This window comes from Talaromyces amestolkiae (genome assembly GCF_001896365.1).
Source record: "Talaromyces amestolkiae strain CIB chromosome Unknown scaffold7.1, whole genome shotgun sequence".
Lineage (NCBI taxonomy): Eukaryota > Fungi > Ascomycota > Eurotiomycetes > Eurotiales > Trichocomaceae > Talaromyces > Talaromyces amestolkiae.
Window position 1 is genome coordinate 1,261,709 of NW_024468043.1, and position 14,696 is coordinate 1,276,404.

General features: G+C 47.9%; 5 protein-coding genes across 5 annotated transcripts; 3 read left to right on the top strand and 2 right to left on the bottom strand.

Annotated features, from left to right (window-relative positions):
- Nucleotides 1-150: 150 nt before the first annotated feature.
- On the bottom strand, nt 151-1,859 carry BHQ10_004466 (uncharacterized protein; the record flags this gene model as incomplete). The annotated part of the gene is made up of 2 exons (XM_040876834.1): nt 151-1,312; nt 1,360-1,859. The coding sequence occupies 2 exons, from the start codon at nt 1,857-1,859 to the stop codon at nt 151-153; spliced, it is 1,662 nt and encodes a 553-aa protein (XP_040732970.1).
- A 1,115-nt stretch (nt 1,860-2,974) lies between these two features.
- BHQ10_004467 (uncharacterized protein) lies at nt 2,975-5,456 on the top strand (the record flags this gene model as incomplete). Its single annotated transcript, XM_040876835.1, has 5 exons — nt 2,975-2,993; nt 3,050-3,112; nt 3,165-3,757; nt 3,812-5,308; nt 5,364-5,456. The coding sequence occupies 5 exons, from the start codon at nt 2,975-2,977 to the stop codon at nt 5,454-5,456; spliced, it is 2,265 nt and encodes a 754-aa protein (XP_040732971.1).
- A 621-nt stretch (nt 5,457-6,077) lies between these two features.
- Nucleotides 6,078-7,596, top strand: BHQ10_004468 (uncharacterized protein; the record flags this gene model as incomplete). Its single annotated transcript, XM_040876836.1, has 4 exons — nt 6,078-6,122; nt 6,182-6,286; nt 6,337-6,942; nt 6,997-7,596. The coding sequence occupies 4 exons, from the start codon at nt 6,078-6,080 to the stop codon at nt 7,594-7,596; spliced, it is 1,356 nt and encodes a 451-aa protein (XP_040732972.1).
- Nucleotides 7,597-12,435: 4,839 nt separating this feature from the next.
- On the top strand, nt 12,436-13,244 carry BHQ10_004469 (uncharacterized protein; the record flags this gene model as incomplete). The annotated part of the gene is made up of 2 exons (XM_040876837.1): nt 12,436-12,534; nt 12,588-13,244. 2 exons carry the CDS (start codon nt 12,436-12,438, stop codon nt 13,242-13,244), a joined length of 756 nt encoding a protein of 251 aa, XP_040732973.1.
- A 273-nt stretch (nt 13,245-13,517) lies between these two features.
- BHQ10_004470 (uncharacterized protein) lies at nt 13,518-14,473 on the bottom strand (the record flags this gene model as incomplete). Its single annotated transcript, XM_040876839.1, has 5 exons — nt 13,518-13,609; nt 13,662-13,761; nt 13,818-13,872; nt 13,921-14,105; nt 14,174-14,473. The coding sequence occupies 5 exons, from the start codon at nt 14,471-14,473 to the stop codon at nt 13,518-13,520; spliced, it is 732 nt and encodes a 243-aa protein (XP_040732974.1).
- Between the last annotated feature and the right edge of the window lie 223 nt (nt 14,474-14,696).

The window sequence follows — 14,696 nt, forward strand, 5'->3', positions numbered from 1 at the left end:
AGCTGCAGTGGCGAACTGAAAGGGGCCAAGTTACATGTCTATAACATTTATGAATCTGGTTTGAATTATAACATTACTTTTCGTATTCATTTCTAATCATTGCTATTGGTAATTAAAAAACATCATACTATTCAGACTGCATCACCCGAATTAGGCAAGGTTGGCCCTGGCCTTGAAAGCCTTGATGAGACCGGCAGTGGAAGAATCGTGGGCACTGCCTGCACCAGGAGTCTCGAGCTCCTTTTGAATGTTCTTTGCAAGGACCTTACCCAGCTCGACACCCCACTGGTCGAACGAGTTGATGTTCCAGATGGCACCCTCGGTGAAAGTCAAGTGCTCGTAAAAAGCAATAAGGGCTCCCAAGGAAGCAGGTGTGATCTTCTGAGCGAGGATAGAAGTGGTTGGTCGGTTGCCAAGGAAGGTCTTGTGAGGAACCAAGTCATCAGGGGCGTTTTCGGCCTTGACCTGCTCAGGGGTCTTTCCAATCATCAACGCCTCGGCCTGAGCGAAGAAGTTGGAAGCGAGCATGCGCTGGTGCTTGCCACCCTCAACAGGATTGTGAGACTCGACAGCAAGAAGGAAGTCGGTGGGAATGAGCTTGGTGCCTTGGTGGAGAAGCTGGAAGAAACTGTGCTGGGCGTTGGTGGCGGGTTCACCGAACAAGATAGGGCCGGTGGTGTACTTGACGTAGTCACCAGAACGGGTGATGGCCTTTCCGTTACTCTCCATGGACAATTGCTGAAGGTAGGCGGGGAATCGGTGGAGGTACTGGTCAAAAGGAGCGACCAAGTGAGTCTGAGCTCCGAAAAAGTCGCTGTACCAGACACTCAAAAGGCCAGCAATGACGGGAATATTCTCCTTCAATGGAGCCTCGCGGAAGTGCTTGTCCAAGGCCTGAGCACCGGCCAAGAACTGGTGGAAGTTGTCGTAGCCAATGTAAAGGGCAACGGAGAGACCGATGGCACTCCAGACGGAGTAACGTCCACCGACCCAAGATTCGAATTCGAACATGTTCTTCTTGTCAATACCGAACTTGGTGACCTCAGCCTCGTTCGTGGACAAGGCGACAAAGTGTTTGGCGATGTGAGATTCGTCCTTGGCAGTTTCGAGGAACCACTTCTTGGCCGAGTTGGCGTTTGTGGTGGTCTCAGCGGTGGTGAAAGTCTTGGATGCGATCAGGAAGAGGGTGGTTTCGGGGTCGGACTCTTTCAAAGCTTCGGCGATGTGAGTACCGTCAATGTTGGATACAAAGTGGAGCTTCAAGTTGGGGTGTCCGTAGGGCTTCAAGGCCTCGGTGACCATGACAGGGCCGCTGCGGATGATTAGTACACTTTCAGATGGATTGATCCAATGGCTTACAGATCGGAACCACCAATACCAATGTTGATAATGGTCTTCACGCTCTTGCCAGTGTATCCCTTCCAGTCACCACTGCGCACCTGCTCGGAGAACTCCTTCATATGCTCCAAGACGGCGTTGACACCTTCAACAACGCTCTTGCCATCAACTTGCATGGGCTCGTTGCTGACATTGCGCAGAGCTGCGTGGTAGACAGCGCGGTCCTCTGTGAAGTTGATGTGCTCGCCCTTGAACATGGCATCGCGAAGCTGTTCCAAGTTAGCCTCTTTGGCAAGCTTCACCAAGAGGTCAAGTGTCTCGTCGGTGACGAAGTTCTTGGAAAAGTCGAAGAGGATATCCTTGCCATCCACGGTGTTGGTGAAGGTACGGCTGAATTTCTCGAAACGGCTGGGGKCTTTTTCGAACTCTTCCTTCAACACAATGCTCTTACCAACAGAGGCATGGTGCTGCTGGAGCGCTTTCCACGCGTCCAGATCGGAGGCTTGCTTGAAACCGGGCATCTTGATGACAGTCTGTAGAATGGCGCGGACGTCAGTGCGGGGTCTTTACATTTGCTGCTGCTGTTATGAGAGAGCATGTTGAACGTCTGGCACAACTTACATAAAAATCAATTGACAGCAAAGTCGACTGACAATGGGAATCAAGAAGAATAGATAGGTATTTTGCGAGATGTGGTTGTCTGGAAAGTTGGAAGAAGGTGGTGGGACACGGGTATAATAAATAACGTCACGGGTCGAGGGGCAGCGGCGGCGTGGGGGAAGGCCTAGCTCCTGATCGGGTAATTGCGACTTGCTCTACTATGAATATTTTTATTTTTCCTTCTTTTCTTAACGGTCTTGGATTCCGGGAGACCGCGGAGAAGAAAGACCGGACAAAATGTCAGTCATTCGTGTAAAAGATTTATGTTAAGACTTCTGTCGATTACTTATTCGACTGCTCTGGACCGACTCGAATTAGGCTGTTCGATGTACCAAATCGACATCAACACGTTTGGTATGAATCGATTAGCAATGTATTTATTTCTATGAGGTACTTTAGTCGATCAGAAAGTAGGTGTCATATCTAGTGTCATTACACGTACAATAGTGTCATTAACCGACAGGGATCAACCCAATTCACGGTGAGCTTTCCGTGCCCGTCGGATTTGCAGGATAACGTATATCCGAGTCCTAGTCAGCACCATGCTTATTCATACTTATTCATGCTTATTCAGATTTCTAAAATGATGTCATGTAGTCTCTCATGCCTATAATCCATTCAATTCTTCGTAGAGCGTAATAGTAGTAGCTAAAATGTAGACGCTGAGATGTATAGGAAACAGTGGCCTCTGATTGGCTAGTTGAAGGCTTGGTCAGCTGAGCTCCCATTGGTCAAGCCTGACAAGCTAATATTTCACGGTTGGGTCTTTGGGAAGCTTCCTTCCATCTGGGTTGCCGGCCTTCAAAATTAACATCAGACTGAATGAGACCTTCTACTGTCCTTTCTTTTTTGCAGTCCTGTAATTCATTTTGATCGCTCTACTGGCTCATTCTGACTTACGATAGAGTACAACGTCCAAGGCAGAATCTGTACTGTTTTCTATCAGCTGGACGACTGGTGAGGTTGACTGTCAAAGATGTACAACCCTTATCAAGGTAACAATCCTGCATAAAATATCATCCAGACCCTTGACTGACTTCTTATGTTGTAGGTTCGCACCTCTATGGCCGGCCTGGAGAGTATGGAAGCTATCCTGGTGCGCCTCCAGGCATGGGTAAGTTTACAACGTTTATCTTAGGTCGACTGTCTTTTAATCTTATAATTAGGCGCCCCTCCAGGTATGGTCGCTCCTGGGACGTCCCTCCCCCCAGGGATGCAGCAAGCGAACGCGCAACAGCCAGGTCGTCCCGGTGGCTTCCCAGCCAACTTTCAGCCTCCTCCCAATATGCCAAACATCAACTTTTCCGCACCAGTCATTCGACTCGGTACAGCAGCTCCTGCGAAGTCGGCGACACCCGATGGAACCGGACGAACCGGTGAGGCGACTCGACGAGCAGGACTCGGCGCTACCAGCGTTGAATCACAGCGCCAGAATATCCGCGATGCGATGATGCAGCTCCAGCCGCCGACAAAAGAGGAAATCCTAAGAACTATATTCGTTGGTGGTATTACGGAAGGTACAGGTGGCGATGATGGTGTCGAGCATATTCTGCGTTGTGCGGGCAATTTGAAACGCTGGATTCGCGCCACTGATGCTGATGACAAGCCTTGCAAGTTTGGATTTGCCGAATACGAGGATCCCGAAAGTCTCAGCGTTGCGCTGGAAGTTTTGAAAGATATCGAGGTTCCAGTAAAACGACAAATGCCAAAAGAAGGAGGCGACGAGGAGGCTGCTGAAGTGGAAAAGGCCAAGTTACTGGTATGATCTTTGCGCAAATAAGGAAGATGTATTGGATATATCTAACTTCTACAGGTGGTATTTGACGAAGGCACTTTAAAATACGTCGAGCAATACCAGTCTACTAGGAATGAGGAGGATGATTCCAATCGCGCCGCCCGTCTAGACGCTGCCCGCCAATCGCTTTCCACCGTGCTCTCAGAATTGACGCATCCAGTCGTACCTCCACAAGCTGAGGATGCATCTACCGTTGACCGCGACGGCGACGTGTCTATGCATGAAGCAGGCAAAGACTCCGCGGAAGTCGTTACTATTCCCATCGCCGCCGAGGACGAACTATCGGATATACCAGCTGAGATGCGCGAGACAGTCGCCAGGGAAATCGCTGCTTTCAGAGAGCGTAGCAACCGTCGCGATCTCGAGCGCCTTCGTCGAGAGGAGGAAATTGAGTCAATGGAGCGTGCGAGAAATTCCGGGGGTCGTGTGAACAGGTTGGCCTCGCCTCCTCTGTCGGCGCCTAGTGGGCCTGCCGGAGGAGTTAACGGAGTTCCTCTTGGACCCCGCGATCGTTCTATCGCCAACGCACCCTCAGGGCCTAAAGGATTTGGCGTGCAGATTCCTAAGGAATACCATAAAGGGGTTTCATTTGTGAATGGCCATGGAGTGCCCGTTGGCCAGGAAGATGAGGATACCGATGCCAGTGACGAGGAGCTTGAGCGTCGGAGACAAGAAAAGAAAGACGCAGAGTTGGAGAAGCAATTCCTAGACCAGGAGCGCAGATGGCTGAACCGTGAGCGCAGTCGTACAGCCGCCGTTGAACGTGAGAGGAAGCGTGACAAGGAAGAGGACGCCAAGCTTGACGAAGCCAAAGAAGCTATGGCGAAGCTTCTTCGCGAGTGGGATGATGATGTGGAAGCTAGTCGCAAGGTGGAGGAATACTATGCGGACCACGGAGCCTGGATGCGCAACCGTGCGGCTGTTCGTGGACGTGAGATCAAAGCCGACGAAGCTGATCGCGCTGCCGAAGGACGCGAGAAGGCCCGATCTGCTCAACAACGTGAACAAGCTCGTGGCATGGCAGACGACTTCCTGGCTCGTCAAGCCGAAGAGCTTGAAGCACAACCCCAGGCACCACGTGAACCTCAGCGATTCAAGCTGTCTCTTGGTGCAGCGGCACAGCAAAAAGCACAGGCTGCTACGACCCGCCGCACTGTTGCTGAAGTCGAAGGTCTACTGGAAGACGAAGAAGAGAGCACTGCTACCACAAAGCGCACTCTCGTTCCAATTAAGTTTGATAGCGCTGCAGAGGCTTCCGGTCTCACTGACGAAGAAAGGGCTCAGGCTGTCAGACAGCTTGCGGCAGAAATTCCTTCGGATAAGGAAGGCCTATGGAAGTGGAATGTCAAGTGGGAGTTTGTCGACGAGTCTGTCCTTGGCGAGCAGCTGAAACCGTTTGTCGAGAAGAAGATTATGGAATACCTTGGTGTGCAGGAGGAGATGTTGGTTGATGTTGTTGAAGAGCATATCCGCCGCCATGGCGAGCCTCAGGAGCTGGTCGAGCAATTGGCCGAGGTCAGTTTTTTCTCTATATTACGTTTAAAGTTGTCTGCTAACCTTCTATCGACAGGCATTGGACGAGGAAGCGGAAGTTCTGGTCAAGAAGCTGTGGCGTATGATTATCTTCTTTTCTGAAAGCGAGAAGCGAGGTCTTTCGACATAAGGTACCTAGCATATTCCTGTATCTATCGACTGTGTGGCGTTCTCACCGAGAGCGCTGACCCTACCAGCTTCCGGATAATAAAACTACAGCACACGTGAGCTATTCTTCCATTCTTCCAGTAGCATCAATTCAGTGATTTATACATCGGAGAAACTGCGAGATGTATCAGGCACGCCGCCTGTCCATTGGCGGAAAAACCACGGCCGACGCGATTCCGCCAACCAGACGCAGTGGGGGGTTGCTCGGGCTACTTTTTACCCGCAAAATGACCCCCGCATACAAAACATTCTGTGCCGCAGTCACTCTCGTCATTGGAGGGATTCGGCTTTTTATTTTTTTCAAGGCACGGGTATATACGTAGTATGAAATGAGAGGAAAAATAGTGGACGTGGGATGGTATAGTCCAGCTGATTTAAATATCTCATGGCGCCTGATGGAGGCGGCGTTTGTGGTGGTTCTGGAACATGGTACTTATAGCTTGAATATCCCCTCAATTTATATGGATCTTTCTTTTTCTTCTTTTCTCTTGTTTATTCCTCATTATTTTTTTGTGCTTTTGCATAGTATTGAGCTGCAATAATCCTCTTACCTTGGTACTTTTGAAGATTGAAGTCGCATACAATGGTCAAGATCACAGGCTTTCTCACGCGAGACGTGAGGTTTCCTGTAAGTTTCGTCATCTTGCTGTACAGGATGGGTACAGAGCATTGACATGACTGAAACAGACCTCCCTCGACAAAACTGGCTCGGATGCTATGAATGCTGCTGGTGATTATTCTTCTGCATACTGCATCATCAAGACCGATTCGCAATATGAGGGTCACGGAATGGTAAATATCCCCACCCCCGCCGCCAAAATTACATGCTCACTATAAGGTAGACATTCACAATTGGTCGCGGCAACGAAATCGTCTGCGCCGCCATCAGCACCATCGCACCTCTCATCGTAGGCAAGGATCTAGACGAAATCACCGCCGACTGGGGCAAGACATGGCGCTATCTTGTTTCTGACAGTCAACTCCGCTGGATCGGACCCGAAAAGGGTGTCATCCACCTCGCTCTCGGCGCCGTCGTCAACGGTCTCTGGGATCTATGGGCCAAGACACTCAACAAACCCGTCTGGCGCATTGTGGCCGACATGACACCGGAAGAAGTCGTGCGATGCATTGACTTTCGATATATCACTGACGCTTTGACGCCCGAAGAAGCAGTGGCGTTGTTAAAAGAGGTTGAGCCTACGAAGCAAGACCGCATCAGGGATGCAGAACAGAATAAGGCTGTGCCTGCTTATACGACTAGTGCGGGTTGGTTGGGCTACTCACATGAAAAATTGAGGGCGTTGTTGGAGCAGAGCGTCAAGGACGGCTTCAAGCATTTCAAGCTCAAGGTGGGGGGAAACTTGGAGAATGATAAGATTCGTTTGGGAATTGCGAGAGAGGCGATTGGGTATGATAAGGGGAATGTTTTGATGGTTGATGCCAACCAGGTATGTCTCTTACTCTTTACGTGTGATTGTTCCGGGGGTGTCTGACTAGGATAGATTTGGTCCGTCCCCGAAGCCATCGAGTACATGAAAGAACTCGCCCAGTTCAAGCCCTGGTTCATCGAAGAACCCACCTCCCCCGACGACGTCCTCGGCCATGCCGCCATCCGCAAAGCCCTCGCCGACACCCCTCACGGCACCGTCGGCGTCGCAACCGGCGAAATGTGTCAGAACCGAGTGATGTTCAAACAATTCCTACAGGCCGGCGCCCTCACCGTCCTCCAACCAGACGCCTGCCGCGTCGGTGGCGTAAATGAATGTCTCGCCATCTTGCTGTTGGCACGCAAATTCGGTGTTCCCATTGTGCCCCATTCCGGTGGTGTCGGATTACCTGAATATACGCAGCACCTGAGTACCATTGATTACGTTGTGATTAGTGGTAAGAAGAGTCTGTTGGAGTACGTGGATCATTTGCATGAGCATTTTGAGCATCCGGCTAGTGTCAAGGATGGATATATCGTGACTCCTCTGGAGCCCGGTTATAGCGTGCAGATGAAGTCGGATAGTATGGATGAATATGCATTCCCTGGCGAGCAGGGCAAGAGTTGGTGGACGACGGATGCTGCCAAGGTGATTTTGGATGGACCTCGTATTTGATGAATAATGTTAGTTTGTATTTAAGTCAAAATAATATCTTGTTGCCACTTATAGTTGTTTGCAAAAGCGATGCACAAACATATTCTTTGTTACGATTTGATTGCTGCAAGCAGTTTTCATGATTGATATCATTTTAGTTGATTCAAGCCTAACAATCATAAGCCGGATCAATATTCTCCTATTCTGGCTCAGTCCATGTGTCAATCCTTCGGATCTCGCGATGCTTCCCATCTCTACCCCTACTCGGTCCGCAAGACTTTTTCCCAATTCTGTTTTTCGATCCACTCTTTCATAGCGCTCAGTTGTACTGACACTCCCAACTTACTCAGCTTCAGAACTAATTATATATAGGGAGATAGAGAGATGTTATATTTTTGTTTTGTTTGTCACATGCTTATTGAAGGGAACACTGGATTGAAGGCTGGGCGGCAAACGAGTCTGTTATGTATCTCCATTTCGTACTGCTGTAAGGGAATAGTGGACAAAGCGAATTTAACTTGATCGGCTTGCTTTACCAAGCATACCAACTTCGCCAACCCGGAATAAGAAGCTATCCTTATAGTCAAGCTTCCCACAGCTCGAATAATCATCTGGGTGCTAACTTTCGTAATTTATTTTCGAGCTGAGAAACCGAGCAACACTGATCCACGCTTGATGTCTCCATCGATATGTGGAGCAAAATACACCCTAATACTAACAGCCCAATGCCATAATATAGTAGTCCCATGGATCCCAGGTCGTAGTGTATTGATCTAGGATCATCGGCAAATACTTCGTAGACCAATCTTCCAGTCGATCCGCAGTATACTGCGCCTTCCGGGCCTCCCAGTAAGCAGGTAACCAGCCGGACTGTTCCCAATCGACGATAGCTAGAGTACGATATGGTCGACTAGGAGTGACAATGATATTACTACGGTGGAGATCACCGTGAGTAAACTTGATGGCGCATTCATCAGGAAGTTCGTAACGGAATGGCTCGACTGGAACCGAATATGGATCGGCCATTGGCCTTCGAGGAAGAAATGTGAACCAGTTATGAAATTCTTGGACTGTAGTAAATGGTCCAGCCTCTGACATATAGTTTACGTGAAATACTCTATCATAAAGAGGAGCTCGAGCGATGTTCCCTGTTAAAAATATGGTTTAATATAGAAACAAGCAATTCGCCTTTCACGAAGAGCGAGCTTACCCACGAATTTGTCTGATGGGTGTTGTTCAAGTCGACGTAAATTGTCACAGATTGCGCGTAATTCGCAGCAAATCGCAGCCCGATCGACGTCTTCCATATTTCCCCATACTTGTTCTAGAGACTGTCCTTGAACGTATTCTATATAAATGAACGTTTCCTCTCCTCGTGTACGCCACCCGTAAACTTCAGGAACGGGGACACGACCTTTAAGTAATCGATTTATAGCGTATAGACCCAGGGCTTCGGACAACTTTACACTGCTTCCCCACTTTACAAAAACTCCCATCTCTTCAAATATCACAGGTGGTGGCCTGGCGCATGGGGTACTCGTCAGAAATGTCTTAGATCTGGCTTGTGCTTGAACCATTTCTAGAGAAGGCAGCTCGCTCCGTGTTCGAAAATAGGATGAGTCTTTCACGTCGAAATTGTACGATTTGGGAATCATTGACGGCGTGAGCAGGACGTGCTCATCCATGTGGACCATCTTGGAAAACGTAGGGATAGAATTGATGATAAAATTGCATTCTTGGTGATAGTTCTGTAAACTTGGTGTGGGGTGACAATCTTCCCTTTCACCTCACGACGCACAGATCGATCTCTTCGTTTTCTTTCTTCTGAACCAGTGCCAAGAAGTCCCCAAATTAATATATCTATAATCTCGTCCATCAACTATGTGAAAAAGACTAGTCTAAGCCATTGCTGCATCAGAGCCATGGCGCGCACAGAAGATCAAGCTTTTGATTCGGGTTCAGCCAAATTCGGGAGCGGAGGAACAGGAAGTATGTACAGCGGCTCAGAATCTAAACAGCGGCTAAAACATAATCCAATTAACCACTTGTAGAAACTGGAGAACGGGTCTATACTAACAATGAATACTTTTGGATGTTATATAAGGCCTGGCAGATCGGGGCCTTCTGTTCCATCTCGGCCTCTGATAATGGAGCCATAGCTTGTAACAATATACTGTGAAAATTCCCATCTTTACCTTCGGTAATCCACTGGCTGACGAATTCAAGCAACTGAGGATAAAATCCCGCACTTGCCCAATCTAAGAGATAGATAGAACCATCATCATGCCAGATAAGATTCCTCGGGGCAATATCAAGATGGCAGAGAACGAATTTGGAATGCTGAAGAGTAACACGTCTCAAGCCTTGAGCTGGGAAAAGTCGGCTATTAAACCAGTCTTCAATGTCTGATAGAGTGCTAATAAATAGATCATTCGTCTCTGGCCAGAGGAGGCCTGTTGATGGGCCTCCACCAAGACTGCCGGTAGTATTGTTTGTGATAGTGCTGAAATGCTTAAGGATAGCAGCCACTCTTTCGATTTGGGATCTGGTGAGTGTTTCGTAGATCTTACCCTCAATAAATTCCATCACTATATATCCCCGCCCGTCGTTGTCACTAAAAAACCGCTGTACTCGGGGAATTCTCACAATCTGAGGATCCACAAGCCCTAGTGCTCTCTGTTGACTCACTGCCTCATAACATGAAACGCCTCGACCGAACTTGACTACTTGTGTATCGGAGATTCTGACTACTCGATTGCCATATTTCCCATCTCCAAGAAGTCGACTCTCATCGCAAGATAGACAATATTCGATCACTTCATCATCTGATAGTTCGTTTCCGAACATAGCAACGACAATGAATGGTGATCAGCCGAGTTTTTTTTTTTATAAAAAAAGGGACGTCTTTATCTAAAAGAGCTTAAGATGTAACTAGGATGTAGATACAGTTCGAGAGATACATGAAATTTCAGGACCATACCGCATCGGAAAAACAATAATCCGCCACTAAGCAAACTCCCCGGAGACCCAATTAATTTGCAGAGGGGGTTGGCCCACACGATAAAGGTATTGAAGAGGCCCCCACAGCTGATTAGAGGCTCCTGAAGCTATATAGCCTTGAGCTTCAAGGTCATGTAATACAGTCCACCTAATGCAAAATCAATATACGTTTGTATGCCGCATGGCAAATCATTTTCACTCACACCCAGTAACGGCAACCAGAACCCCCACCAGAGAAGTGGTATCGGTGGCGACCTTTTGTGTAGATGGTTCTAGCAATATAAAGCACCTGAATGGCCTGGGTGACTGGGATGTCCCAATGATGGATAGCTGAATTAGTCAGGCCGTATTCGAGATTAAACCAGTCGAGATGGCCTTCAGTTGCGCCATATTCCGTGGCCATATTTGCCCGGACAGACCCGCCGCCCTGAATGAGCAAATAGATAGACCAGTGATTGTCAGATTGATCAAGAGCTTGCCCAATATGAACGACAACTCGGATGGCTGCAATGCGCCGGGTGTCTTGCTGGGCTTGGTTGGGTGTCAGGGGCGCCATGAATGGGGCTGTCTGAAATAAATACTGATTGAAAAAGATTTGTCTATGCTGATTCTAAACGACATTTTAGCAATATATATAACCCATGAAAGTATCTAAGCAGCCAAACGATTTCCGAACACTGGCGCATCTGCTTGGAAAAACCAAAAGGAACAAGCGACAACCAATCATAAATTCTGGTACCTTCTCCCTTGAAACTTCTTGATCTCTACAGAAATTGCTCATCGACTGCAAAGAAACTTAGTTGTATCTTAGAAGGGTCGATTTCGCAGATTGCAATGCCCATTTCTATTCATAGACCAATCATCATCAATGGTACTATAATTAGTGTCTTCGACTAACTTACTCGTCAAATACTAACAAACGCCTGGCTAAGTGACTAGTTAGCGCCGAGAATGTCTCTAGATCTCTCCTGCAATAGCATGTTCACGGCACTGCCAAATAGGGGACAATTTCTAAATTAAGCGCTGATTTGTTTCAAGTCCACTTTTCTAAGCATTATATACTTCCCTGCATTGCAAGGTAATAGGATATTGTGGGATCTAGGATGTATGATGAGCGCCACTTACTTTGAGCACACAGATGAGCCTGCTTACTTTGGATGCTTTTCATACTCTCTTTGAACCATGCTCAATCAACATTAGTATTCGTGGAATTGCGGACGGTTGCGATAGTTCGCGACTTTTTGTGGTATTTTGCGGCTTTTTGCGGCGCAGCATGTCGAATCTCTTAAAATCCTCGCTCGGTAGATTTACCCAGCTTCCACATTCTATATTTCTGACAAGTTGGCAAGACGGCGAATTGTATAGATATAATACTACCTACCTAGGTAAAGATTAAATGCTTATATCATACAGAGACATTCGAAAACTCCTTCATCTTCTTTCGCACCCCATACATGTATCTGTATGTCTTCTTAAAAGTATTGATGGTAACTGGGAGGGTATATTGTGTGTCGACGTAATGGCCGATCTCGGCTTCAGCTTTACCGCTCCGATGTTTACTCAGCCATCTTAACAAATCAACAACACAGTCCAATGCATTGCCAGCAAATCAATTGACCGATCCAATTCCACACTTCTTAAATAAAGTCAATCTAAACACATGAAGCACAGGGTGCCCTCATGAATTCTACCTGTGTGGCTCTCCGCTTTACTAGCCACTCTCTGCGACGCGCAACATCGACATCGATAATCATTCCGAGGTTGAGACAGCTTCATCAGCCACACCAAAAACTCAATTCAGCTCTTCGTCCGCTCAGGATACTAAGGAGTTTTAGTACTACTCGCTACAATCTCAACAATATGACATCCACACCATCAGAAACACTCGAAGAGCTCTGCGCTCGCGTCCAGACCATTCTCCCAGAACAATTCCGAAAAGATGCATGGTATCTCATCGTCGTACGTACACCCCACCTCCTTTCTGCAATTCCACCAGTCTAAAATTTCAATAGACAGCAGCCCTGGTCGGCTGCAACAAATCCACCGAAACAGGCACGCTCTACACAAACCTCGTAGAAACCGTCTCTGAAACAGAAGAAAAACGCATCAAAGCACGCCTGAGCGATGTACTAATGAAAGAATGGACTCTCGTCGGCGTCACCCCCATCGTCTACGCAGTAACTGCACTAGGTAAAGCCGAAACCGCTTTCTACGAAAAGCGAGGTCTCAAGCTTGAGGAAGCTCCTCCTTCAGAGGATGGGTTACTCGATTTTCCCGACAAGCGGAAAGACATCGATTTCAATACGCACATTCCTGACAGAGGCACCAAGTTCTTGCAACAGCTATATCGGCAGAATCTAGCCCCGATTTGTGCCTCGTGGGGCTCATTTGCAGCCGATTTCATGTGGATGGAGAGAAGTGTGATTTATGGGTTGTTTTTGTCGGATCATGAGATTCTATCGGCTGTCGAGGCGGAGTTGGTGATTTTGACGGGGATTATGATTCAGGGGCTTAGTGCGCCGACGATCTGGCATCTGAGGGGATTGAGGAGGTTGGGGGTTAGTGAGGAGGATACGGAGAAGGTGCAGCTGGCTATTGAGGCGGTTGCAGGCTGGTCAGGGAGGAGTATAGAAGGGTGGCCTAGGGTTAAGGATATAGGTGATATTTGATCAGCGCAAATTTAGGTTCTTGGACACTTAGCGGGATGCATGGGTTTGACCACTGGGCTTTCAATCTTAATATGATACATTTTATTCGGAGTAGGACTCCGGTCATCATCGTACAAGAAAAAACAACAATTGTGTTGTTTTGCTACACCAGCGAGGCTGCTCGACTGGTAATTAGTTCGTGACCCAGCTGTCCATCAGCTCTACGCAGTCCTTGATACTGCGAGCCAAATACATGCGACTCATGGAATGTTGTTCCATTGTGATGGTCACAACTCAACGCCAGTTGATACCAAGAATCTTCAAGGGGCTTTTCTTCCCTCCTAACGCTTCATCACTGGACTGCTCGAGGATTATTCGTGGGTGGCCTGGCTAAAGTCAGTACGGAGATTGTCTGCTTGTAATCCATCAGAAACATACCCTTCACATCTACGGCCAGCAATCGATACTGGAAGTTCGATTCATCCAAAGGCTTGATCATATGTACATGCACAATGCCCTCATTCAATGGTCCCTCGACCTAGACACTCTTCATCAGCATATCGTGACTGGATATTATTTCAAGGAATGACTGACATGAAAATTGATCCTCATATGCTCTCTACCCAGCGTATCTTTCTGCATAGATGTTCTGATCGGTCGTTAATTGGCAGCCCTAAAAGAAGGGACGGAGACGTACGCAATAGGTCTGTTCCTAGTCCACCGATTGCCCGTCGGTTCGCCGTATGCTTTGATCTCCTTGCTGTTTCCGAGTAATGATGTGACCCGTGGATCTTCCTTAATACGACTAACGGCCTTTTCGAATTGCCAGGTTTTGCTATTGGGTGAGAAAACGTCGGTATATAAAAGTGTCAAAACGCCGCCCTGTGCCACCAACAGATTAGACCAACTCACAGACTCAAGCTTGAAGATTGAGAGTTATGAGTCCGCACCGTCATGACAACACCAACAATTACAATCACAAAATTGAATGATTGCTGCGTAGCTCGAGCTACTTTTTCCTTTCCGCTCAATTCTGCCCATTTATATCGGCCGTCGTCCGACATGACGGATATCTGTTTCCTGGTAGGACCGGAGCCATTGCCGCCGAGACTACTTTGTGTTGCATAATGCCGTGTTGTATGCGATGGTGCTGGTGAAGCGGTAGTAGATGTAGAAGCTCGGAGGATAGGTGTGGTCGTGGTTCCGCGGACCGCGAGTAGAGTTGGGTTATGTAGGAGTGAGCGATACATTCTGATATCTGGTCAGAATTGGCATCAGATACATTTGACGCCTGACGCTTGAAATGCGTGGTTGATATAGTCTGGAATTGCTATCGTTAAATTTTGACCGATGCGGAGACTGTTCAAGATGGGTCTCATTGCGGAGATGAAGGACTGGCCGCGAAAGCTTGCAAAAGCGGCGCTTTGTCACGTGCCTTTTGCAAATTCGATCCGCTAAACTGAGCTGGGTAGC